Raw genomic sequence first — 27868 nt, forward strand, 5'->3', positions numbered from 1 at the left:
CATCTACTTAAAGATACTGCTTCCAAAGTACCCAGAACTTTCTCTTCTCCAAATCAATCAACTTATATCCCCTACCTGTCTTTGTAGACTCTTCCTCATGACTTTGTCATGTACTTTCTATATCCCTGTAAAGGAGGGGTTCCCCTGTAGAGGACAGGAAGTCAGGCTGAACCTCCCTAGTCAGTGAAACTGTGACCTGATGAGACTGAAGTCACCTGGGTCACGACAGGGCAAGGATGAGTTGTGAAATGTAGAAGCCACGTTCATCCTCCAGCAGTTCTGGGAGGCGAGATTCAAATCAACTTGTTGGAGGCAAGTACAGAAGACCTTGTATTTATTTCCTCTTTAAAAAGCTCAACACTACCTGATAATCACAGCTGAATTCTCACTAGCTGCCATGCGGGATGAGAGCAAGAATTATTAATGCCATTTTGCAGATGGGAAAGATTGATGGATGAGAACATAGAGGATTATTTATAAATCTTCGGGAACTGGTGGTCTGTGCCAAACCCAGAGTCCAGCTAGTGCCTCACCTTCCAACCAGCACCTCCTCTATTGCCCTTCTTATGCTGAGAGTTCTTATAAATCTATGATTTTCCCATTGTGTTTTAGACATCAAATGACTCCTACAGTCGAGTACGGTTTGATGAGTTGCATATAAATGTACCCAAACCATACAGATTACATTTCCTTTAAAAAAACACATGGGCTTAAAATTAGGGGGGAAAGTGCTTGGCCAATGTTTTTTGGTTTTGTAGCACACAAAACATCTGTGGAATACTTTGGAGTTTTGGAATTTGCCAAACCTCAAACCAAAACACGTTCACGTTTGTCAACCTCAATCCATCCCAGTGTGATCCGGAGGCTCAGGAAGGGAGTGTGAGAGGAAAGATGGGGAGGACACAGCCACCCAGTGTATGCTCCTTGAATGCCTTTCGGGAGACTCTCTGGGCCCATGAGCCTCTCACTGCGGTGCCATCAGAGGGTGGCTGGGCTGACAGCAGTGTCCTCTGAGTGTCCAGGAGAACTTGAGGGAGCTGGTGAGGATGCTTATTTCCCACTCTTCATTTGAATGAAAAGAGTTATCTGTGAGCAGTATTCCTGGCTTCCAGCCCCGTCCCTTTCTCCTTCCCCTCAGTGGGAACCAGAATGATGGATATGATTGCTGAGTCTGGGAAAGGAAGTCTTCGGGACCCGCTTGCCTGCAAGAGACTGGACCACCTGGGCTCTTGCTCTTCCCCTTTGCCTGCAGTTCCCAGAACTCCCTTCCCAGAAGGAAGTCGTCTTATTTCAGGGGAGCTCTAGCTCACTGTTTCAGCCTTCACACCTACGCCGTAGTCTCCAGGCACCTTCATCAGTAGCAAAACTGGGGTTTTGGTTTCCATTGCATCAGGCTCCTAGGTCTGTCTCGGAATTTATTCTGAGCTCAAATGAGGACAAGGCGCGATATTCATTGGGCCTTCCAGAATCCCAGCAGGAGTCCTGGTGAGTTCACAGAGTTAGCCCATGGTTTCACCATCATCACGGTCCATTCTAATTCCTCCTGCTTCTTCAGGAAGAGTGTCATTCACAAGATTCAGTGTGAGCTTCAACCTTTACTTATGGAGCTGCTACTTTTCATTCCCATTCATTATGTCCCTGATTAGAAGTCTCCACCAAAGTGTGTGTGTGTGTGTGTGTGTGTGTGTGTCCACATTATGGAGAAGAGTAGACATCTGGTCCTTTTGGAGTGGAAACTCTGGCAGATTTTGCTTCCAGGCATTGTGTCTGCAATAGGAGGGAACTCGTTTATTTCTAATTGGTTTATTTCTTCCTTCTAGATTTCTTACAAATTATGTGGCCCAAATATGGCTTTGAGTGGAAGGGTCAATATATGTATTTAGCTTTAATCAGACCTAGCCCCAGGGCACAATATCCAGCATTGCCTCTGGGAGATTCCTCTTATCAGGAGGAGACAGTAATACCTTCTTATTCCCAGGGGAAAATAAATTCCCTCAGCTTGAGATTATTTTTCTGTCTTGTGGTCTGTGTTCCTGGGCGCTGTCTTCCCCCTGCTAGAATGAAGCTCCTTGAAGACTAGGACTGTACCTTTTTCAGGTTCCTATTCTTAGATTTTTTTTTTCTGGTAATGCCAGATATATAGAGTAAAATAATAATTGTTCATTTAGTTACAAAACATTAAACAAAGTTGATGAGTGGCAGAGAAATTAAAAACCAGGAACTCTGGAGTGAGAAAGCCTTACCCCAACCTAGGGTGAGTCAGGGAGAGTGATAGTGGGGAGCTAGTTTGGGACACCAACTAAGAAGGGAAGAAAGAATGAATCTATGAACAGTCTTCATTTGAAAGACTAGGGGCAATTTTGATTCAGATCTGAGATGGACTGCGGCTGTAAGACAGTGACTTATCTTAATAGTAGATTAGACACACACACCCTTTGGGTCATCTGAGCTGGCTCTGCATAGTGGGGCATGTCTGTGCTGCCTGAACCTGGGGAAAGGAGGACACCCTGCAGGTTCCAGAGTCTGTGAGCCTTAGGAAAGGAGTCCCAGAGGCTGAGCCCGAGCAGAGGGAGGTTTAGTTGGGAAAGGTCACTTAGTAGCAAACTGAGAGGTAAAATGGCATCTTTGGGGTGGCCACCCCAGTGGGCAGCTCTTCCAAAGAGAAGACAAAGGGCATGAAGTGCAAGAGAAGCAGGAGTCTTTGCACTGAGTCTCATGGTCGAGAAGCAGGCACTGGAGGTCTGTCTGTCCGCATGCCTGGAGAGCCCCCTGTGCTGGGCTAGAGGGAGCACCACCCCTGCAGGGATCTTGCGCTTTAAAGGGAAGAGGCAGAGGCACAGAAGGTAAGAGGACTCTGTGGGTCTCTCAGCCCACATCTCAAGTGAAAACCTTGTCCCTGTTAGGAGTGGCAGCCAAGATTTTACAGAAAGCCCAAGTATGCTTGGGAAATTTTGTATAATTCCCAGGGACCCCTTCCAAAGCAAACACATACATAAAGAGGAGAGGATTAAAATTATGATGTGTCTGTAAAGTGAAGGTTCTATGAACTTGTTTTAGAAGTGCCGTGGTGTGTGTGACTCCGGGTTCTCCTCTGTCAGCAACCTGCTTCCTGTCTTTGACCTTGGGCTTTACCTGTACTCCCAGCTTCCAGTGCATCTTAGCCAACTGCAAGGGGGACTGTCCTAGGTGACACGGTTCCCTCCAGATGTTCCTTGCTGGCATGGCACCCCAGGAGCCACTGCTGTTGGTCCCATGATAGGTTCCTGTTGGAATAACCCTTCTGTAGTCCAGGGTGTTGCTGCAGCTTTCGGGGAGGGTGTCATTGTCTCTATGGAGTTCGCTCTTGGAGGCTTGGCCCAGAACACTCTAAATTCCGCAAGACAGAGACTGTCACAAAGGGCCAGTGGCAGGCCGTGTATTATGGGGAGGTTGGTTTATATGGATAAGTAGTTTTAATAGGTTGCCCCTCACTGCAAAAAGCAAGAGGGCTGCAGGATGAGGTGTGGGAGGCACTCAAAGTCTGAGCTCATTTTCAGAGTGTTTTCCAGCAAGCACTGCTGTTTGCTGGGAATGTGGCTACTGGCAGTCCTTCTTGGTGCCTGGTGTCCCTTTACATGTTTCGGGGGATGGTGATCTAAAAATGGAGCCAATACATCCCATTCACTGTGTTATGGAAATGGATGTATTTACTTGCTGGAAGAGGATGCTTAGCGAAGCTAATACTTAACCCAAAGGAAGGAATCTCTACTGGTGGTGGGGAAAACATTTGAGAGTAAAGAATTGTTTTGCAGCTCTCCCTCTTAAGCAGCTCCTGTCCCAAGGCCATGTTCATAAAGTGCAGAATCACCTCCTTGGCACAGAAGGGAACCCCGTTAGGTTCCCACCCCTCCTAACAACACCCAGTGAAGACAAGTGTGCAGCCAGAACGAGGACTGTGAGATGAGGAGCTGAGGGTGCTGAAAGTTAAAGAAGCACAAAGGAGGGCGAAGGGAAAGAGATTAGCCCCAGGGCCAGCTCCTCTTTGCTTACATCTGGAAGAAACAACTTTTCTTTGGGAGTCAAGGGTCAGGGTGGATCGCAGTTAAAATCTGTTAGTAGAGTTCTCCAGTATAACCAATTATCTCAAATCTTGTCTACCCCCTTATCTAGCTATTAAGCTGAACATGCAAAATTACCTTAGTTGTAGGTCAAAATGGTAGGCTATCGCAATTTCGTATAGTTCAACCTCTTATATTTATTTCAAGGCATTTGAATCGTAAGTATACAAATAATAGCAATAATCACTTTGTATAGTATCTGTGATCCACATTTTCTGTTGTTACCTCTGAGTTGATTGATTTTGGTGCAGTGCTTCCCATTTTACTGATGGTAAAACCGAGTACTGCGAGATACTAGCTTTCAGAATTTGCAAATCCAGCCGATGACAGCATCCAGAGAATGCTGTCACTCTCCTCTGATGGGCATAGCTTGTCAGTTGGCAGACAACCTTGCCCTCGTCCACCTCCTGGTCCCTGTGGCTCCTGAAGGCACGCTTAGAGCCAGTGAGCTGACTACTCGCCTTCTTCCAACCAGCATGATTTCCCAAGTGTCTCCCTCACTTTCAATGTGTGTATTTTCATTCATTCTCCCTAGAGCCATTGGCTGTATTTCTCCAGCCAGTCTCCTCCTGCTCTTTCCCGGAAGTCTCACCAGCCCCTGTAGATTTTGCATACTCTTTCGTTGTCCCTGGCATGGGTGCCATTTAGCAGCTCTGTGGAAGTCATCAGCGCTGGACTCCTTTGCAGGCATTGCTGCATCTACAGTTCGGGGTAGCTGGCCCCGCGCTGGACTGGAGCAGCAGCATCCTGCCAGAATCCACCTATTCATCCACGCCAGAGCTGTTTTTCACGTCCCCTGGCTTACGGTCTTTCAGCCAGTATTTAACATTTTTTTCTCTGCCTTATTATTTGTTCTCCCTCCTCTGTCATGAATCTTTTCCACCATTGTCCTCTTGGCCATGTGGGTTTGCCAGAGAAAGTTGGCAGTTGTTTTATTATCTATGGCTCTTGCCCAGAGATGGTGTCATCTAACAGAGTGACGTCTGTTTAATGGCTAACATGTTGGAGTCTGAAATATCTGCAAGATAATGAGGCCTACAGAGGCTTGAGGGACACGTTTTTGGTTCTTGGAGGAGAGAATGAGAAATGGAATTAGGTAACGTACAGGTCCTTCCACATTCAATTCAGAGCCAGAGGGATGACAGAGCTTTGAAATTCCAGTGAAGTAAGAATGTTTTCTCTTGGATTACAGATCCCAACCTGAGCAGATAGGGGGGTGGATTTCTTTTACTTGAGCTAGACCAGTGGTCCTCACACTGTCATTGTATTTTCTCTCTCATTTTGAAATGTTTTGTGTTTAATCAATCTAAGTAACAATTAGGAGGGGGTAATATCATTTTCTCTGTTTTCAGACAGGGGGACCTAGGCATGAAATGGTGGGAGAACTTGGCAAGGTGGCACCAATGAGCAGCAAGGTTGCAGTTGGAACCCAGGCGGTCTGGCCCCAGAGCGAGTGTTCTTAACCACTCTGCTAGTCTGCCCCTCGGGTGATTTTGTATTACTAAGTTAAACTTAGACCACGCCAGTCAAATACAAAGAAACTTAGTATTTTAATCAGTCTGCTGCATGTTATCAAGGATTTTTATTGTCCTTCTTGAGGCAGTGAAAACTCCTTAGGGACCACCATTGCTACCTACTCAAACTCCAAGTGCGGACAGGGTTCCCAAGTTGGGAATCACTGGGTGAGGAACAATTTGAACTCAGCTCCAGTTATCTGTCCATTGGACACCTGTTCCTCTAAACCATTGTAAAGCACATCAATGACAGACAATTCATCATGTAGATGTAATTATTGTACTACCTAAAGCCAAATCTTGAATGATAGATTTTTTTTTTTCCAATTTGCAAGACCTTCTTTGGGAGGTCTTTAAGGCTATCCCTAGACAACAAATACCTGAGGAATCTGAAGGTAGTAGCCGATTCCAGATCCAGTGAAGGAGAAGGATGGGTAGAAGGTTTGACCTCACCTCAGTAGACCAAGGACAGTCTAAGAAAAAGGATTAGAAAGTTGGCCTATGGGGATTAGATTTGAAAGAACAGTACATCCAGGTTTTGTGTCCTTTTAAATGCTGGAACAGGAAGAGAAAGAAGAGGAGTTCAGAGGCACAGTATCACCCACAGGATACTCCATGGTATTCACCCTCTGCCCCTCATCTTGCACCCGGAGCTCTAGTCACCCTGAACTGTTTCCAGTTCTCAAAACACATCTTCTCTTCCATATTCCCAAGTCTTTGCATATGCTGTTAACTCTACTAAGAAAGCTCCTTCTGCCCCTTGTCTGTGTGGAAAGCTACTGAGTGCCCTGTAACATTACACTTAAATAACTGGCCTTTGATGGAATCCTCCGTGCGTCTTCCAGGTGTATTCATGTCTCGCTCAGTGCTCCTTGGCATTGTTTGCACATCTCCAGTGTAGCATTTATCACACAGTTCAGAAATTAGTCAGTTACATATTGTTCTCCTTTTGTTGAGCAGGACTCTCCTAAAGGGTAAAGATCCTGTATCTTTTTTGCCTTTACATCTCCTGAACCTAGCACGTAAATTGTTTTCCTGGTTGGGTAATTCCTTTATGATTTCAAGATTCTATCTCAGAAGCATTTCCCTTAGCCCTTGACTGTCTTCTATTGAGAGATGCCCAGTGGCCTCCCCAGTCGCTAGCATAGGTTCCCTTTGTTACCAGTATCACCAGCAAAGAGTATGGGGAAGGGTCAGGTGTCGGAACTACAAAGAAAACAAATGAAAGAAACATAAAAATCAATGCTCAAGACAAATAAAAGGCAGAAACTGTGCATTGGTGTGTTACCTAACGGATTCATGAATGTAGTTGTAATTGTTGTAATTATCAAATAGTTGCTGAACTTCAAAGGAATGGTCCCACCTTTTTTTTTTTTTTAAATAAGAAGGTTGGAAGAATATTTCTTTTCACTCTGGCTATTTTTCCAAATTGGTTGATCTCAAGGCAGCATCAGTTTGCAAAAAGAGCTCTTTGGCTTATTTCCTCTCCTTCCTTGCCTCCCTCCTCTTCAGCACATTCTGTTGGTTTGGCCAGTAAGCAGACTGAAAAGTCTAAAGAGAAGAGGCCTGGAAATCAGAGAGGTGATTACAGCCAAAGTACTGAACAAAGCGGGTTTGGAAAGGGTCTCTGTTGTCACAAAGTAAGCAAGAGGGGGACACTTGCCAATTTGATCATCTCTGATTGGAAACTTCAGAGATGACATCAGGTCTCTGGTGTTCAGCAGACCCAGAGAGGCCCACCATGTGGAACATGTTAATGACATGTGGTTACCTAAGACTGCTTTTTTTTTTTAATCTGTTAGACAATGAATTCACTTTTAAGAACCTTGAGATAAAGTTTTATAAAACTGGGATATAATGATGATGAATCAGTAAACAATGTATTGCTCAGTATAAACTTTGAATAGATATCCAAGTGGCTGAAGATGTTAATGGAAAGTTGGCCAGGATTCTTGTAAGAGAAGCTGAGGGTAGAAATGACGGGCCTCTGCTCAGGGACTCAGACTCTGTTGAAGGTCAGAAATTCCATGACCAGAATAGAAGAAACCAAAGGAAAACTGAAACCTTTCTGAGACCTGAATCAAGAAATGCACAAACAGCTATACATAGAAGCAATTCCCAAGTTCCCAATACTTGAGGATTCTCTCTGTCTTCAGAGTCTTGATTTGATGTCAAGTTGTTTTCCTAAGGTTTAGGCTTAGAGAAGTGAATGCTGGTTACATTTCAGGAAATAATGACTCCGTAATAAAACACAGGGTAAAAATTTATTCCTTTAGCTATTAATTTAGTCCATATCAATTGAAGTCTTGCCATGTTATAGGCATTGTGCTAAGTACTGGGATGTAGAAAAATTTGGGTCCATGGTAGACATGCTGGAGGTGGAGAGTGAATTAGCTAATACTTACCTTGCCACGTCCCTTCCCAAGTCCTGGAAAGTGGAACTAGCCCTTTTGAATAACAGTGACGCTTAATGGAGTTTGAGGATAAGTAAGATGTGGCATATAGTAAACAAATAGGGTGAATTTCTCTAAAAAGAGATACACTCTGAATATATAAATAGACTCATTAAAGTCTAGGTTGAATCTATGAAAAATGGATCAACAGCAGATTAGTAATGTGGTTAGGAATGTATGGTCTTAGCCATTAGTTTTCAGTAGTCATAACCTCCACCACCAGCTTCACCACCAAAAAGACCCTTGTGACAGAACCCTGGACTTGATGAACCGTGGGCGTGTCCATATGTGGTATGTCCTACAGTACATTCTTAACAGCTCACAGAGATCTTCCTGATGAGGATGTGGAAAATGTCTGACACTCTCACCGTTTGCCCATTGGTGATGGAGCCAGAGGGTGTAAGTTACAGCAGAGATGTCAGCCCAAGGTCAGAAAGAACTTTCTAACAGATCTGTCTAAAGATGAAATATCTTCCTTGGGAAATACTCAAACAGAGGCTGGATAACCATCCAAGGTGGTATCAAAGGAAGTAGAAGTAGGTGACACCCAAGAACCTTCCCAATTTTTAAACCTCTGATTCTGTAACTCAGTCTTTCCATTGGATAAGTGGATAAATAATCGCTATCCTGCATAGAGTTGACCACTTAAGTGAAATTATTAATACCTTTGCCATAGTCTTTTTGCCTTTTATGAAAATGAAGTCAGAGTTCATTTTCTATTCCTTGAATAAATACAACCCTCGCAGTATGTCAGTGCATTATTGCCACCTCAATCTTCTATTGCTCTATTATGAAATGGATAATATTCATTTGTACCTGAGCTAATATTTTTGTCCCCATCCTTGGTACATGTTCCTGAGAAGAGCAGACTAGGAGGTGGAACAATAAAGGCCTTGCCATTTGCAGTGAGCCTCCTGTGCCATTAAAGGGAATCCTAAAGATGTTCTGGTGAGCCCACAACATTCCAAAGCCAGGCAGTCAGATCTAAGCCTGGCCTGTCTATTTTTTATGTTCATCAAGGCTCAGCGTGGCTTTATCTGCCTATCCCCTTATTATTCTGAACTCTCTAATTGCCTGGACTCTTTCTCTCCACAAATAGTTTCATGTACTGTATTCAGCATTAATGTAGGGTGACTATCTGGAGATGTCTTCTATTCCTACTTTTAACAGATTAACAGCTAATAAACACCATGCAACACCCTCTCCTCTCAACCTCTTCTAAAAATACAGAGTTTGATTTGCCAACATTGGTGTATTTAAAGCCTCCAAGATGCCAGGGAAGACTTTAGAAAGTTAACTGTGCAAGTAAGGCCCATTCAGAGAGGAAATTTTCCAACACAAAGAGCCAATCGGTGTATCATCAGCTCATCAGAGGAGAACCTCGGGGGATCTTATAGTCATTTATAAGGAAAGGTTATTTGTTTTCACTTAAAGCTTCTCACTTTATTCTTGGTATGCCAGCTGAAGAGAAGACTAGAAACGTATTACGTAGGGAAAAGGACAGGCAGCTAAATTTCATCCTAAGAGGAAAAGTCTCTCGTTTCCAGGAAGGGACACCATGTTACCTTCCAGTGACTTTGCAGTGAAAGGACTTACGCCACCTACTCTTCTCTAACCTCTTTCCCCTCCCTTCTCGTAGTCCCTGAACTTGCCCTCCCTCCACTTAGCCAGAAGTGAAGCAGTTAATTTTAAAGAAAAATCAAGAATCAGAAGGTGCCTTCAAAGCTTTAAACAAGGCACAAACCAATATTCTGTTTTGAGGATATGGAATATCAGCAAGAATATGTCTAAGGTGATCTGGATAACCTGGATAATTGTGTTGGAAGAATGCCCATCAACACCTCATCTATATATGATAGAGGGGATTTACTGAAGGGTAAATTAGACACTGTGCACATAGTTCAAGTAATGAAATTTCCAGTATCAACAAAACAGAGGTCTTAAACTAATGTATTTGTAAAATGTTGGCTGTTTCCTGAAGTCCCAAGTCTATGACTCTCAAAGACCAGCTTGATTATTATACAAAATATAGGTAAATATTTGCAGAAATGTATTGGTCTTTTTGTTTGAAGTAAAATTTCTGGGACCAAACCCTCTTTGTGCCTTCAGGTAGGTATTTCTTACTGCAACAGAAACTCAAGTGTGTTTGACTGCTTACCTCTCCTTTGATTTCTATTGCCCAGCCTCTATCTGTTGATTTAAGAAGCTTTTAAAGTCACAGCAATATGACAGTTTCATTGACTCCACAACCGTGGTGGTGGAGTTGACTGTGGGACAGGCTGTGTCAATGTGCTGAGGTAATGACGAGGACACCATCCTGTACTAGATAAATAACACTACTCTCTGCTCAACTCTATTCGTGATAGCAGTGACCTTGACCTTTAACACTCAACATGTTTTTTTTCATGCAGACCAAAGCTTTGAAGAAAGGTCAGAGTGCAACAGACTTATGACCTAGTTACACATCTTCTAAACTGGGTTAATTTCTTCTTTCTCCTGCAATCCAGCCTCTTCTTTTTTTTTTTTAAATCCAGCCTCTTCTGTACCTTGTGCTCTTCCAGACTGATCTACCCTAGTGCTCATCTCTCTCAGCGCCTACACCTGGTCACACCAACCACCTTTGGATTTTTTTTTTAAAATCAGTGCATTTCTTGCAGTTATTTACAACTTCCTCTGCTGGCTTTTCTCTCTGTAGAACTGGACTGGAAGCCATCATGGAGACGTATGCGTTCTGGAGACCCCCTGTGCGCACGCTCACCTTTGAAGATTTCACCACCATGCAAAAGCAACAAGGTAAAGGCCTGGGGCAAGCCTCTGCCTCTCGGCTGCGCTGGGGAGGGAGCGGGAGCCGGACTGCGTGTAGCGCATCTGGTCCCCAGCCACGCCATGGGTTACACCGACTCTACTGGAAGGAAGAGTACCGGGTAGCTCTGAAAATAACCAGAGCGTCATCACTCGTGCGAATCAGCCGGTTCCAGAGGCAGCATTTCACCTGGCACCCCCAAACTCTCTCTCCCTTCCCAACAGCAAGGTTGATTGCAATGGTGGTGAAATTATTATTTCTGTTGCTAAGCATTCACATAACCCTTGGAATTTGAACAGATCTTCATCACAATTTCATTACTCATGGCAGCCTTATCAGTTTTCTTATTCTAGTTTTTTTTTTATGTTTTGGGGTATTTTTATGTTTGTTTATTTTTATTTTTTTAAGTGGAGGTACTGGGGATTGAACCTAGGACCCTGTGCATGTTTACCATGCATTCTACCACTGAGCTATACCCACCCTGACCCTTTCCTCTTCTAATTTTGTAGATGAGAAACAACTTAGCTCCAGACAATGACAATACGTTGTTCAGGTCTGACAGTGAGGAGGGGGCTGCCACAAGCTGTCTCCTCTTTTGCTTATGTGGAGACACACCCATGTCAAGTTGAAGTGCCAGGTGGACTTCTTCCTCCCACTGCTCCATGCTTTTCATACACTCTCTAACCTCCCTTCTCTTGGAGCTCAGGTTGGGAAGTCTGTGGCCATGTGTACAGCTGGCTTCTGGGCTGCTTTCAGCTCCTTTTCTCAGTCCAGCCACTGGCTTTCCCAGGCGCAGCGCCCAGTCACCTGGGTACCCACGTGAAAACTTCCCCAAATGTCAGACGCTGTGTGAGTACCTCTCCAGCCTCCTCTGGCCCCACAATGACAGTGGTCAAACTTACTGACTGAGCTTATTCTGTTCTGCCAAATGGTTGCCATTAATAGAGTCCTACTTTTTGAATTGGGGGCTCTGTGATATAGGACCCCATTCTTGGACTTGATAACACATTCCGTTCTCAGCGAGGCTCTAGCAGTTTGCACACTTTTAGGTTTTGTAACCTAAATTACTGAACTTTCTCTGGTTTTAAGCTGGAAATAGTGATTAAAAGCATAATCTTTTAAAGCTGGAGTCAGACAGCTTGGGTTAGGCTCGTATCATTGTTCTTTCCTAGCTTGGTGACCTTGGCCAAGCCCCTCATCCTTTCTGACATTGAGTTTTCTCATCTGCATGATGGGAGAATGTAATAGAATTCTTGTGAGGATTAAATGAGATAATGCATTTAAAAACACAGTAAGAACTCAGTGTGTGCTGGGTGTCATTGTCATCATTGTCACCACCATCATCACCATCATCATCGTTGCCTTCATACCCTTATGTCCCTATATATCGAAACCTAAGAAAAAAATGCACCAGGGACAGGAAATACTGCCGTTCTGCTGATTAATTATTCAAAGCGTGATTTAACTTCACAGGGATCTGGTGAGACAAGTGATTCAGAATTTCCAACCCTTTTTTTTTTTAATAAGTGGAGGAGAAACGGATGCCCTTGGTAGGAGGTGACTTGCTCCTCATAATGCTGTGACTGAAGCAGGGTCAGTGTATATTCAGGGTGTTACTGCTGCTCTGATGCCTTTGTGGCCCTTAAGAGGCAGAGGTCTATGGAAGTTGGGAAATCCGGGCCTTTGTCTTTGATGGCCACTAACTCTCATATAACTTGGGCAAATTACTGCTACTCTGAGTCCATTTCCTCACCCTCAAAGAGGGATAATTTTTTTTTTTTTTTGTGAGGCCATTTATATAAACATGCTTTATAAATGAAAATGTCTCACATAAAGACACTTGATCCTATTTATTTCTCAGGTGGCTTCTTGCTTCTCTGCCTTTGCTTTACTCATTAACTTTTCAGTTTCTAGCCAAGCAGGAGTTTCTATCACGGAGCCTGGTATGAGAAGGTTGGCAGGAATACTGCCAGTCCCCAAGAGCAGGCATTGGTGGTGACACTGTGTTCATTGCTGTGTCCCCAAATCTATCACAGGGCCTGGCACCCAGGAAATACCTAATGAACAGTGAATGAGGTCCCTTGGTGGCACCGTGGCTCAGCTGGACAGGGTCGATGTCTGATTAAATCTTGGAGCGCAACCACCCAACATGTGTGTGGCTATAGGTGTGGGTGATGACTGGGGATGGTAATCTGTGCTTCACCAGCACGTGGATCCACCGGGCAGGTGCAGGCAAGGGAACCTGCATTGCTTAGGCATGCGGCATAGCAGGTTTCACGGGGCTTCTATTGAAGATATATCAATATTAAGATGACTTACTGACACTTGGGAAACAATGGTTTAAGAGAAACTGAATTTTAAAACAAAATGGCTCATATTCATTGAGTCCCCCCTCCTTTTTTTTTTTTTTTTTTTTTTTTTTTTGCACTGATGGAGGGAAATGAGCCTGGAATTATTGGACACGTATGGTGGTGGGATGGGGCTAGAGGAAAAGCCAAGACTCTATTAAACAATTTAACTGGAATACATTTTTGAACTATACAATGAACTTGATCCAGAGTCTCATTATTAAAAAATATGTGGCTTGGTTTCTTGATGTTAACAAAGGATGTAAAAGTAACAACACCCGTTCCTTCTTCCTTTAAAAACCAAGACTTCCAGTAACTCTGAACAGTATCAGTCATCAAGTGAAGATGAGACATGGCTGTCTGTGCTGAAGTTTTGTATCTTAGAAGAAGTAAAGAGTGGTGAGCTTCTAGTGGAAACTTCAGTGGCAGACTGATTTTGTAGTAACTCCCTTCTGGTGAGGAGCGTGTTGGCAGTGTTAGCACCAAACCGAAGATCCAGATAGTGACTGACCCACCTGGGTGTCCGTATTACCTCATTGCTTCCAACAGATGAATATCTGGATGTCAGATACGCGGCCCTGGGACAGTTTGCACTGTTGCTGCCACTGGAGACTGGAGCAACCATTCTGCTTGGATGAAGTTAAGGGTACTTTTTCCATCTTGCCCTTGCTGTCATTTTAATTTCTCTTTCATTTGCTCAGTATATGATTCCATGAAGCTCCATTAAGACCCATTAAATTGTTGGGGGTTTCATTAACATCCATCTGTTAATAAAATTTCAAGGAAAGTGCTTAGGTGAATTAGTTACAGTTTTACAAAAATCCAGGTCCTTTTATTTTCAAAACCACGTTGAATGGATGCCCTATAGAGTTGTTTCGCTTGTGGACAAGAATGCATGGAATTCATTTTCCTCTGCCTTTAGCACAAAAATCAACTGAGGACCAGAGCAGCCTGGCAACATATCTGCAGTTAAGTGGTGGCAGAACTGAGCTGAGAACTCCAAAGCAGATCTTCTGCCTTCCCAGGCACTTTCCTTCCCACTAGACCTTCTTCATTCTTATTCATTAACACTCCAAAAAAGTTAGTTTACACTTCCAACTGATGGTTTATTGTCAACAGTTTGAGCATTCAATCTAAGTAGTAGGTCCATATTTCATTTCTGTGAAGTCAAGTGTATGGTTTTATTTTCAGACGTCTTCCTTTAGAATCAAAAAGGGAGTTAATACTTTTGGAGAGTCTGGAGACAGGAATCATATTTCAGGAATTGCTTCTGCCTGAACACTGCTTGTGGCAGGGACAAAATGAATTAACCAAGTAAGTGATGCTTGGGGAAGTCGAGTGAGGTGATACCGATGCAGAAGTAAAAAGAAGAGTCCAGGTCAGTTATGACCAAGTTTAGACCTGTTGTTCTGATGATACATACAATGGAACTACTTGTATGGCCAAACCCGAGAGAGCTTTTGTGAGTGGCTGTCTCCAAGTGATCTGACAACTGTCATACAAAAAAGGATCCACCCTGGACCCATGATACCAGAGCTGTTAATACATCTCCCTCTGTGGATGCAAGGAGACCTGCCATTTACAGAAGCCCTCCCTTCTCAACTGGTAGTCGACATCACTAGACAGATTTCAACACCCTCGTGTCTTTTGAGGTTTGTCAGGCAGTTAAGTTAGGATTATGAAGGTCTCTGTTGCTGTTGGGGTTTTCATCTGTTTGATTTGTGTTGATTAGAAGTTGGTCAGTAAAAAGGATCAAATACTGAGCAAATTTATACCAGTAAAAAGATTGGGAAATGAGGCTCTTTCAGTGGACTGCAGTCTTTGAACTAATGTGGGATCATTATAATGTTTCAAAGAGAGTCATCTTATGCTGATCTCATTTATCCCTGAGATAAGGAGTAATGCCCACAAGGAGTTCTACAAGGACTGGAGAGCATCTCAATTTAATCCACTCAAACAAATGGTTATTGGTTACATATTCTATTTTGTCTCGAAGTCCCTTATGTGCGATGCATCCAAAACTGAGTCCATGATTCACCTCACAGACTTGGCGCCCTCTCCTGGGGGAAGGACACCACTCTCCATTAATCATCCTAGATGTTTCCCTCCCTCCTTACCTACCATATCCAACCATTATCGAGCTCTTGGCTCTGGCCACATCTCCAGTCTCCCTTGCTACCACCCTACTCCAAACTGTTATCATCTCTCACCTGACTTCCTTCTCAGGCTCCCCACGGATGTAACACAGCTGCCAGCATCCCTGGACCTACATCTTTTTCAGGTTTAAATGGGATGGGGAAGGTCATATGCCTCCCTCTCAAGAGTTCTAGCAAAATCTCACTGAGTCTCGTTGACTCTAATTAGGCCATCCCTGAACTAATTACCATGGCGGGGACGGGTGGGGAATATGATGCTCCATGCATGAGTCGTGTCCCTGCTCTGGAGGTGCGGATGAAGGGGTGAATGTGGGAGAGGGGGTGTTTCTCAGTGGGAAAAAAGGTACTGTTGCCAGGAGAGAGGCAGGTTAGTTCTAAATGACAATAACAACAGATAGGGACCACAGCAAGGAAGGCAGTACAACAAGTAGCAGAGAGAACAAGCAAGTTAATGGAAAATGAAAAAAATGGGGGATTCCACCTGGGGCCTGTGGTAGGTGTAAAACAGGGCCATTTCAGAAGCAGAGAGACTTAAAACACAGAGGCCCATGTGAAACATGAGAATTGGGTGACTATGTTAAAAGCTATTTTAAAGGGAAGAGGTTTGGATCTATGCATATCTTTAAACTTAATGAAGAAGGATGCCCTAGGAGTCTAAGATTGAAACCACCCAATTCCCATTAGCACTACAATGTTTCATATTTGCATCTTGAGAAGGGTACTCATTTCAATTAAGGGTAATTTCTTAGTTGGGAGGAAAAGGGCTGTGATCATTAAACTTTATGGCCTCTGGGTTTATTCCCTGGGATCCGTCCATAGGCTGCTGACATCTTACCTCTTACCTGTTCGAAAGCCTCCAAGAAGGCTACTCAAGGACACGCAGTGAATCAGCACTCCTCAGGGCCAGATGCCATTCAGTTATACGAGAGAAGAGTCTGGCTCATGGAACCAAGTAATTACATGGAAATTTATTCTCGACTAGCCCAGATGGGATTTTGTTTTACTGTTTTTCAATTTTGGGGGTGGGGGAGGGGAAAGCACAAGAAAACAAACCCAAAAGGAAGCTGTATGTGAAAGCCTCCATATTACAGTCTGGAAGTGATCAATTTAAAGATGCAAAAGTCAGCAGGTTTGGTATTCAGGATTTTCACGGTCACATTTAACTTGTCTTCATGGTACACCAGTGTATTCTAGGTTATTGTCCTCGTACGGAATCACTGCTAAAAATGTATTCTTTTTGGTTCGTTTGGCTGTGAGCCTTGAATATTGGAGCAGTTAGTGTTGAATATGAATTATAATGAGGAACTCTTCACTTTAGTCCACGGGCAAAATACGATGCAGGGAAGTGGGGCGGTGGGGGATTCGTCCTGAAATGCTGGAGAGTTTTCAGCTACTTAGAGCATTACATTTTAATCACCTCCCAGATGTGGGTTAAGACCTCTGAGGATAATGGGAAAGACACCAGCCAGCCTATTTGTGTTCAGTTCTGCTTTGCTTGATCTGATCTGAGAAGAGATGGAGACATGGTGGAGAGTGAGCGGAAAGGGACAGATAGTTCAGGAAGAAAGCAGAATTGGTTTAGCCTTAGGGAATATGGGCCTGAGGGGTGGCCAGTGCTCCATCATTCACAGCCGTGGCAGTGCCTCTAGCCTGTTACATCCGGGCAGTTGGCTGTGACATAACGCTCGCCAGAGTGTGGAGAGGCCAAGATGCTCAGCTGCATAGACAGAGGCCAGCACCTGATAGCCATCCCCATTAGACCCCAAATGCTCTAAGAGTCCTTCCTCCTTCCTTCACTCCTTCTTCCCTCATTGGAGAGAGGAGAAAAACAGATTTTTATTCCTATCTGCACTTGGTAACGTATATTATTTCCTCCATTTCTCAAAACCTGCTTACAAGGTAGATCGTCAAGATTCTATTTATATGGACAAAGCTAACTTGCTAAGGTCCCATAATCAGTAAGACAGCTGGGGTTGGAACGGGGTGTGTCTGACCCTACAGTCCATGCTTACCCATTAAGTAAACTTTAAATAAGGACTCTTAGAGCATTCTGGACCTGGTGGGTACAGAGGGGATAAAGGCAAAGGAAGAAGAGGCCACACAGGAAAGGGAGACATGCCTTCCTCTGAGAGCAGCTCTGACCCCTTTGCATCAGTGTGGCCTGGCCTCCTGCTCGCCCGAGTGCTTCTGCGGCAAGAGGCCTCTAGGCAGCCAAGTGTGGAAATGTACCATGAAGGCAGCCTGCCTCCTTAGGCTTATTTAGCTGCTGGGCTGGCTCTTCCAACCTTGGAAAGCAGCTGACCAGCTGTTAGATCACAAGAGAATAAAGACTTCTCAGTTATCTCTGTCTGCATCTCGGCAAAATGAACGCCATAGTCTTCTCTCTCTGGGTGGACTTTGAAAAATGGCTATTACCTGTAGAGAGTACTTTAAGTGCATGCGAGCATTTCTTCAAAGCAAACGCAAGCAACGTGACCTTCTCTTGGACAAGCTTGCTCTCCCCCTCAAAACACTGGTTTGGATAGGGGCTCCCGCCCCCTGAAGCTCAGCAGGCCACCAAGTCTCATTTCCAGTGAGTGTCATATAAAAGCCAAAGCAAGCTGACTACAAACTTTTTACCATGTGCCTCTCATCTGCTCAGCAGAAATCCCTGTAACTTGTTAATAGTTCCCTTCTTATTTTTTTTTTTCTAGTGAAACCAATTGAGGCCTTAAATCAGTACCATTCGTTCCATCTTGGCCCATCCGAGAAAACCATTTAGAGTTGTAAAAAGTCATCTGCTCCATCGTGCACTTCCTGCTGCAGGGCTTGGGCCAGTGCCTGATGGAGCGTACCTGTAACAGGATGGAACAGTGTGCTGAACAGGGGGCCTCCTTGAAGACCCCATAAACACCAGACCTGGGAGAGCAAGGATGGACTTTCAAAGAGAGGGGACCAGATACACATCCCATAAAACACAAATCTCTTTACAGCTGGAGTCAAGTTTCTCCATTTGTGCCATGGCACTTATTACACTGACACATGGCATTTAGGGTAGAAGAGGGCGAAAACGTGTAGGACGCCTCAAAGAGGAACCACATGCTTGCTGAAAATGAATCCCTGAGCTGGGCCACTCAGTGAGACAGAAACTAAGAGGTGTGTTCTCCCTCAGCCTTCCCTTCAAGAACTTCTTTATTAAACTACCCGAGAACACATTTGAAGTATGGTGGGTTGAACTGGCCCTTTCTGTTGGTGCATCAGCCATCAACCCAGTTCTGATATCTGCACGTTCTAAGAGTGACCCTCTCAAATACAAATTCAGGGATTTTAGGAGATGAAGGAGGTCCTCTAACTAAATAGTGGCCCCTGGACCAGTATCACCTGAGAACTTATTGAAAATGCAAATTCTCAGGCCCTGCTCCAAACCTACAGAATTAGAAACTCTGGTGTGGAATCAGCGATCTATGCTTTAACAAGCCCTGCAGGTGATTCTCATGCACCTTAAAGTTTAAGAATCACTACTCTGGGTACCTCAGAATAAGGAATTTGGATTGTATGTTTGGTTCTCAATCCTGGTTTGCACATTAGAATCATTTGGGGAGTTTTGAAAACAACATGGATATGGAGCTTCCGTGTTGCTCAGAAATTCTCATGTCATTGGTCTGAGGTGGGATCCTGCAATTTCAGTAGTTTTTAAAGCTCGAAGCCTCTCCTAGCTTTGGAATCACTGACCTAACCAATTTCTCATCTTCCTGATAAACTGAAACCCAGAGAGGGGATGTGATGTGCCCAAGGTCACAGGGAAGGTTAGTGTGGCAGAGCTGTGAGTGGAATGCAGTTCTCTTGCCTTGATAACCTGTTTGGCTACTTGTCCTCATGAATATCCCAGATGCAAAGACTGTACTTACTATCTATGTTTCAATCTCTGGGCCAGGGCAGGTTATTATAATTAGGGAGATTAGCAGAGCCTCTGGATCTCAGTGAGTCAGTTTCAAGTTAGCCTTGCTTTGTGCTGACCCAGCTCTTTCAATTGTGCTCATGTCTTTCATATGATACAACTTCAACCCCATATCCTAGTTGCTACTACCTGGGCCTCTCTGCTCAGCCCTCCCAGGCCTCAACCTTGGCATGGCACCCTGCTCCAGGGCCCCATTTCCTCTGAGATTAAGGTCCTGAAATTTGGCATGCTGTATTTTTGGATGGAAGATTAAATATGGCAAAGCAAGCAACCATCTCAAGTTAAAATCCATCTTTAATGCATTTCCACTGAGAATGGGAAAAGCTGAGTGAGTGGGTTTTAATGCTGAATACCAGAGGTCTTACTGGAAAGTGAATGTGATGGCAAGAAATGGCAAAGTGACTATTGGAAGATTTATTTTATTTTTTTTTTGAAAAATAAGACTTACTAAAGCTCTTCCACAGAGAAGCAAAAAAGTTTAGTTTTCTTTTTTGGTCGCCCTCTTTGTCCTCTCTTTTGGAGTGAGTGAGTGAGTGTATGTGTGTACGTGCGTGTATGTGCATGCACACACCTATGTATGTGTGCACAGGTGGAATCTCTTAGCCTAAGTCTGCTGAGTTAAGGGAAAGCATTGGTTTTGTAAAAATCAGCTTATCTTGGATATTGGAAGGACCTCGTTCACGGCTTGCATCTGGCCAAGATGACTCATCTGAAAAGGCCTCTGCATCAGTGGTATTTATGTTTTCTCTTGCAGGGGGCAGCACAGGCACTTCCCCAACCACCTCCAGCACTGGGACACCATCGCCTTCAGCTTCTTCTCATCTTTTATCTCCATCCTGTTCTCCTCCAACATTTCACCTGGCCCCCAACACTTTCAACGTGGGCTGTCGAGAGAGCCAGCTGTGCAATCTAAACCTCTCCGATTACCCACCATGTGCCCGGAGCAACATGGCTGCCTTGCAGAGCTACCCGGGGCTGAGTGACAGTGGCTACAACAGGCTTCAGAGTGGCACTGCTTCGGCCACTCAGCCCTCCGAAACCTTCATGCCTCAGCGGACTCCATCCCTGATCTCAGGAATACCAACTCCTCCCTCGTTGCCTAGCAACGGCAAGATGGAAGCCTACGGTGGCCAGCTGGGGTCCTTCCCCACCTCCCAGTTTCAGTACGTCATGCAGGCGGGCAACGCCGCCTCCAGCTCGTCCTCACCACACATGTTTGGGGGCAGCCACATGCAGCAGAGCTCCTACAATGCCTTCTCTCTCCACAACCCTTACAATCTGTATGGATACAATTTCCCCACTTCCCCTAGGCTAGCCGCAAGCCCAGAAAAACTGAGTGCCTCTCAAAGCACTTTACTCTGTTCTTCTCCTTCCAACGGGGCCTTCGGAGAGAGGCAGTACCTGCCCACGGGGATGGAGCACAGCATGCACATGATTAGCCCTTCGCCCGGTAATCAGCAGGCGACTAACACCTGTGACGGCCGGCAGTACGGGGCGGTCCCCGGCTCCTCCTCTCAGATGTCCGTTCACATGGTTTAGTGGCCAGTCCAAGCAGCACGGAGCCAACCGCAGCCAAGGCCCCAGAGTCTCCATGGGCAGATCCTCCTCTTTGGGAGCCTTTGAAAAACAGGAACTGTGTACTATTATTAATATATATATATATATAATTTTTTTTTCTGGAGGAGGAAAGCACATCCCAAGAACAACAAGAGACATTTAAGCCGCTGAAGGCTACTTCCGGTGGAATCGTCTCCAACTCAGTGGCCATTCCCTGCCTTCCCAAACGTTAGTTTTATAAAGCATCGCCTACTCCAGAGTGGCCTTTGAAGAAACTGAATACTCATTTTGTAATAATGTTAAGGGAGATGCTAGCATGTAGCAGCCACGAGAAGTTACCCGCACACAAATACAGACCTACCTATACCTACATGCATACACACGTACATCTATATCCATACACAAACTCATCCACACACAAACACATGTGCACACTGACGCGGAACTGGGTGAACTCTGCGGAGGGAAGCCCGGAATGGGTGCTTTCACCAAGCATTTGTCTGTGTACAACACTCTATGAACTGGGCCAGCAGTAGCTGCCAGCATTTCTCCCCTGCAGCTTCCACTATTCCTGGAATGAACCCCTGGAACCCCTTCCCATCAATGAGGGTGGAAAGACATCAGTACTACGCCTGGACTTGGCTTCCCGAAGAAGATTGCTTTTGAACTTTGGCTCTCTTCATTTGGTGCGCTGTCATCCCAGTGGTGCCCGTGAAAAGAGGGATTAAGAGCAGCTGCGTGAGAGCGAGAGAGAGAGAAAGAGAGAGAATGAGAAGGAGAAGGAATAGAGAGCGAGAGAGAGGTGGAGAGCAAGGCTGAACGAGGAAGTGTGAGCAGTGATGAGAGTTTGAATTCACCAAGGATGTGTTTTGGGGGTTTTCCCCTCCTCCCCTGCCCCCCCTACAGGTTATGGAAAGAGTCTTGGAGTTTTGGGGTGTCAACCTCTCTGGGACACTGTGCACGGTCAGGGCACTGGTGAGTAGGACCGGGGCAAGGAAGGCATCTCCATCCCACAGTGCTGACCATCGTGACCCAGGAGAGAGGAGCGCCACGTGGGAAGTGCCAACGCCAGAGCCAGCAGTCTGGCAGGGGAAGGACATAGAAGGAGTATGAGGAAGGAAGACTTCTGTAATCCCGACCGAGGATCCCAGGAACAGAGGTGACACACGGAGCCCTGGCCTTCCTGATGCCAGCTCCAGATGCCTGACCTGGGTCTCGGGCCGCATTGCCACTGTGGCAGGAGGAATTGCCCCTGTTCCAGGGAATTGCAGACGGGCCTTCTACAGCCTTCCAGCTGCCCTTAGGGCTCCATTTTTATCAAATAGTTCATTGCATTTTGACGTTTTGGGTTTTTTTTCCTTCATTTTCCCTTCCCCTTCAAACCCTTTAATGATAAGAAAACAAGTGAAGTTTGGTGCAAGCGAAAGTTTTTCAGTGGTGTGGAAATGCAAATACCCAGTAAAAGAATACAGATATTATGAAGATTTTTGGTTTTGAGGTGTTGTAGATAAATGTATTTATGTGCCTAGTGGGGAATCCAATATTATGAATATTAAAAAAAAAGGGGGCAATCAAAAGGGTATGTAAAATATGTATGAAGAAAAGGTGTATAAAAGTTTGCCCTTATGCACGGAACTCTGTTTCTAAGTGCCAAGCACAGAAAGCCGCTAAATAAAATCTTTGCAATTGTCTTCTGTGTATCTGTTCATGTGGAATACGCAGATAGCAGCCTGTGCATTTGCTTCGTGCTTTACAGTGAGCACAGCACTCTCATCTGTACTACATAACAGGATCTTTATTCAGACCATGTGAAGTCTATACTATCATCCTCATTTTATGATGAGTAACTACGCTGCTGAGAGACTGGATATCCGGGATCACACCGCCTGTCAGAGAGGGAACGAGGACTTGAAACCAGGGCTGACTCCAGTGGGATGCCCACTTGCGTATTAGCTGCAGAAAACTGAGTCCAGTAGCAATCCAAGTGCCAGGTGTTATACTGTGTGTTGTACATGAGTATCTTATCAAATCCTCCCACAATACCGTGACAGGTGTCATTTTTATTATCATTTGAAAACATAAACTGGATAAAGAATTGTCAAGAATATACTCTACCCAATTATCTTTCATGAAATAGTGAAAATGCATTTTAATTGGCACAATGACTGCATACAAAGGGCTATAAAAAGAGTATTCTTCTGTGAGTTAAGATGCTCCACCCTTGCTCATGCTTTTGAGGAAAGCCTATCTTATTCCTCTTTGATCCTCAACACCCCAATAAGAATCTCAATGCATTTTCATTCTTATTGTTGAATTTGTTGGTCAAACTCATTTTTCAAGGATACTGCAAAATGGTTACTTGGGTGAATTTGCTCCAAATTAATGGGACACAAATTACCAAAGATTTATTGTTCTTCACATCATGTTCTGTGACAGACTAATGCAAATTTACTTTAGATACTAGCTTGGCAGCATCCATTACACATAATAGAGAGTTTTAAAAATATACGTCATAGCCTTGTCCTTGAAAAGGTTCACTTTTCAGGCAGTCATGCACATGTGAAGCAAATAGATACAAGAGGCTCTGAAAATTCAGAGAAGATGCTCAGTATAAGAAGGCGAAGTCGGGATGGTTTTCACTGGGGAGGTAGAACTTAAACGAGATTTGAAGGATGTTCAAAATTTTTATAGAAGTAAGGAATGATGGGTTAAGAATGAAATAACATTTAAAAAGTCAATACAGTATATAAGTTTTGGAGGAAAATTAGTAACATCTCAATTCAAACCTAGCAATTTAATAAAACCAGAGATATAGAGAAGCTTCCTGCAGTTTATAGACTAATATACTCTTCTATGAAATATTTTATCATTAGTGGGAGTGTTGAGGGCTGAGATGGAAGCACAGAGCTGTTTGGCTGATGACAAATATTTGACTTATTGCTTAGTGCTTAGGATTTCAGAGAGACTCTGCTGTACCAATTTATATTCAACAAACCAAAGGAGAGTTGTCCTCCCAAGGAAACCCAGCCACAAAGATACATTTTCACAAGGCTTTTCTGCTTATGATTGTCAACTGGAGTTCTGATTTCCAAAAAGGGCCATGCCTGGGACCAGCTTCATTCATTCAGTCCAGTAAATATGTATGTTTTAATATTTTTATTGAAACATAAATACATATTTAATGCCTATTCTACATCAAGCACTGTCCCTACTCGATGTGAGGACATAGACATGAACAATTAAACTTGACCCTGCCTTCCAGGAGCTCGTGGTCAGATGTGAGAGTGATGTGGAATATACTACCAAACAAATGAATACTATGATTTCAGATTGCAAAAAATCATTTTGAGGAAATGAAAAATAACAAGATGATAGAAAGAGTGATTGGGGAATGAGGATAACGGCTCATTTAGACCGTGCTTTCTAAAGGCTACTCTAAGCAGATGACATTTGAGTAAGTACAAATGTAGACATTTATCTTAGAACCTGCTTCCTCCATTTTATGCCAAGGGCATCCGTATCCTCACTGGAAGATGTGCTCTGCTAGTGTTAGGTAGGTAGATAAGTGGGGGCACCAGGCAGATAGGTGGAGGAGAGGGAGGATGGTCCACAAGGTGGTATTATGCCTGCCTCCAGCATAAAGGGACTTGAATTCTTCTAAATGAGTGCCAGCAAAAAAACCCCAAAAAACAAAAAAACAGCTGGTTATAACCCGACAGCCACGACTGTGCGGTAGCAGAAAGGACTTAACCAGACATGTCCAATGTTCATTGCATTATAATTAACATTGCGATTAGCCTCCCCTACCTCCACGGGTTTTTCTGTTTACACCATGGGCAAGGACATGCGCAGAGGGCCCAAACATGACTAAGCATTCCAGGGGCAAGAGCCGTCAGTCAATCAAAACACCACCTCTAAGCAAGGGTATAAGAGAAAGAGGAGACAAAAACTGCCACTTTTCCCTACCTTGGATCAGCCCGCTTCCCAGTCTTGGGGGTGTACTTTTCCTTTCCTTTCAAATAAATCTTTAAAGTCTTTCGCTACACAACACACCGTCTTCCAACTGCAAACTTGGCTTTCAGGTATGATAAGAACCGGGGCCTCTACCTTTTAGGGTAATACTAGCTTCGCATCAGTTTGTCTTCCCAAGGGCTTTGTAGCACTGATATTTACTTACTGAAATATCAGCAAGTAAATGCCGCTGGCCTTCTGGGACTGGGACCATTTACACACTCTTTGAATCTGAATGTATCTTTTACATGGTCCCAATAAAATCCTATTTTCATGACTTCCTTGGCAGAGGATGAGAGTCATCCCTTCCATCTGACTTTATTAAAAAGTTAAAATGAATGATCAAACAACCAATTAATCAGATTAATAATGAACAATAACTAATGAGAAAAATACTAAATATGCCTTTGCATTCTACAATTTTCTCAGAACTATTCTATGTAACACAGAAACACCAAAAACTTCTACCTTCAAGAAGACTTCAGCCTGGCTGAGGAGTCAAGATATATGCATATGCAACAGTGAGCAATAGAAGCATTAAATTGGTGGTAAAGACAATAAAGGGCAGAATTTTAGAATGAAGCAAATTTTTACTGAGTGTTTATTACATGTTACACATTATGCAAGGCTATCCTATGATCCTTGCAACCACCCTATAGGATTTGTATTTCAATCTCTATTTTATAGATGAGGAAACTGAAATTCAAGGAGGTTTAGTAATGTTCACAAAAATCAAGAGCTTGCATGCAGCAAAGACAGGGCTCCAACCTAGGCTTTGCCACTACTGTGTTTTTCCAAAAATGAGATTTATTGGGTCAATAATAAAGAGAAGTGCTCATGGAGAATTCATGGAAACTGCAGAGAAGGGAGAGTGTCCCGCCAATGTGAGGGTGGGAAGCAACACAGTCGAGACAAGTATTCCCCATATGAGACAATGTGTGATGGTGGTGGGATTGGGGGCGAGGATGTTCACACTCTTAGGGCAAATCTCGAAAATCTCAAGTATGTTCTCCCTGCTGCTCCTTGTCCCATGACTCTGGAGTTCCTTTTCTTTCTTTTCTTTTCTTTTCTTTTTTTTTTTAAATTGAAGCAGTTGGTTTACAATGTTGTGTTGATTTCTGGTGTACAACATAGTGATTCAGCTGTACATACATATATTTCTTTTCAGAGTTTTTTTTTATTATAGGCTATTACAAGGTATTAAATATAAATATAAATATAATTAAATATAGTTCCCTGTGCTACACAGTAGGACCTTGTTGTTCGTCTATTTTATATATAGTAGTTTGTATCTGCTAATCCCTGATGGACTCCCTTTTCTTAAGATGTCCTAGCTCTGTGTATGGTCAGGCCACCCAAAGTGGCTGTTCTCTTGCTCTCTGCACACCCCAGCTCGACCTGTGCCTGCTTCACTGACACCCCACTCACATGACCGACTTTATTACATACTTGCCCCAGGCCCCAGCTGCTAGCAATTGTTTTAACTTTCCATCCGAACTCTACGCAAAGGGGCGGTGAGGGGCGTGCCCCTCTGCTGGTTTCCCTGGTAACTGATGAGCCCACTTGAAGTCAATTTCCCGCGTAACGCGTAACCTCCCCCTCCCACCCGGAAGCGAAGGCGGCCGCCATTTTCTGCCCGTTGCGGCCGTGTTCTACCCGCCGTCCGCTGCACATGTTGGGGAGTTGCTCCAGAACCTTCAGAAATGTAAGCTCCACCATCCATTTAAGCATTGTTGTCTCTGGACTCTTTCTTCGGTCTTGAATTCGGTCTTGAAGCTGGGCAAGCACAGGGCTTGTAGGCCTGCGGGGTGTAGCCCAACACGCTGTCCCTTGGGCAATTTGGGATTCCCTCCAGTGTTTCAGTGGGAGCCTTCACCCTGGGAAGGACCAGTGGGGACTAGGAGGTGATGGAGGAGTCAGGCGACATCCCCCCAACACTCCCACCCCACCCCTCTCCCCCAGCCAGGGCCCCAGGGTAGGTTCAGCTGCCGGGATCCTTGTATCTGTGCTCCGCACAGAGCCCTTTGCTTGGGGATTCCCCACCCAGTGCCGGGTGGGATGGTGAAAGGTGAAACTTGCTGCTTAAAGCTGAGAAAACATTCATCGTGTTTTCCTTCTTAGCTCATTTTACTGTGAAGGGGAGCAGAATATGCCACCCCAAATATGCCACTTTGGCATGGGGATGATTTGCAGCTGAAGGTGATTGAGACTCAGCAGATTTTGGAAAAACTTTTACCTTTCCTTCAATTACCTAAATGAATCTAGATAGGGGGCCTGTAGTAGAAAAAAATCTATTACCAGAGACGCTTTTGTTTGTTTGTTTGTTTTAATCTGAAAGACTTCTCTGCATGGCAGGTCAAACTTCTAACTACCAAACATCAGCTGTTCTTACTTTCGGTAAATTAGCCGTGTCCCCTTGGAAACCCCAGGCTCCTAGTACAGGCTTCCTCCTAGCTCAGGAAGGCATATAAGCCTCAACTGACTCACTTGCTCGTTAGTCTCATATTTTGGGGGGCTTCTGCATATATGGAGTTAAATTTGTTTCTCTTCTGTTAATCTGTCTTATGTCAATTTAATTATTGAATCAGTCAAAGAACCTCAGAGGTAAGAAGAGAAAATTTTCCGCCCCTGTAACTGCTCATGGCATTTATCTTTTATGGGTCAACCTAACAGCATTTCCTGCTTCAGATGCTTCCTACTCATACTTTTTACTTTTATGAAACTTTCTTGCAGGCCCCGCAGAGTCACAGAAAACCAAAGAGATTTTTGAATCCTTGTTAGTACTTTTACTCAATGAAGCCAAAACAGACAAAAGGGGCTGCTAAAGAATGGCCAAGTCCACCTCCTGCAGCTCTCATTCTAGGAGAAGTTCCTGGATTCCGTGAAGAGGAGTCTTGGCGTTCTCCGCTTATTGGCACACTGCACATGCTGCTTCTACCCATGGGCAGGTAAAGTCCCTCCTAAGCTGTCTCTGGGTTATGTAACAGATAAA

The 27868-nt window shown here is 44.2% G+C and overlaps 1 protein-coding gene across 2 annotated transcripts in view; it reads left to right on the plus strand.

Moving 5' to 3' along the window:
• Positions 1–22556, plus strand: part of TBX15 (T-box transcription factor 15) — a 103899-nt gene extending 81343 nt beyond the window's left edge. For both annotated transcript variants that reach the window (XM_006184287.3, XM_014558883.2), the window contains exons 7-8: positions 10760–10857; positions 20063–22556. In XM_006184287.3, coding sequence (XP_006184349.1) covers positions 10760–10857; positions 20063–20847 — 883 coding nt within the window. In that variant the 3' untranslated portion in view covers positions 20848–22556. The remainder of the gene's footprint in view (positions 1–10759; positions 10858–20062) is intronic.
• The last annotated feature ends 5312 nt before the right edge of the window (positions 22557–27868 follow it).

Source organism: Camelus ferus, chromosome 9, assembly GCF_009834535.1.
Source record: "Camelus ferus isolate YT-003-E chromosome 9, BCGSAC_Cfer_1.0, whole genome shotgun sequence".
NCBI lineage: Eukaryota > Metazoa > Chordata > Mammalia > Artiodactyla > Camelidae > Camelus > Camelus ferus.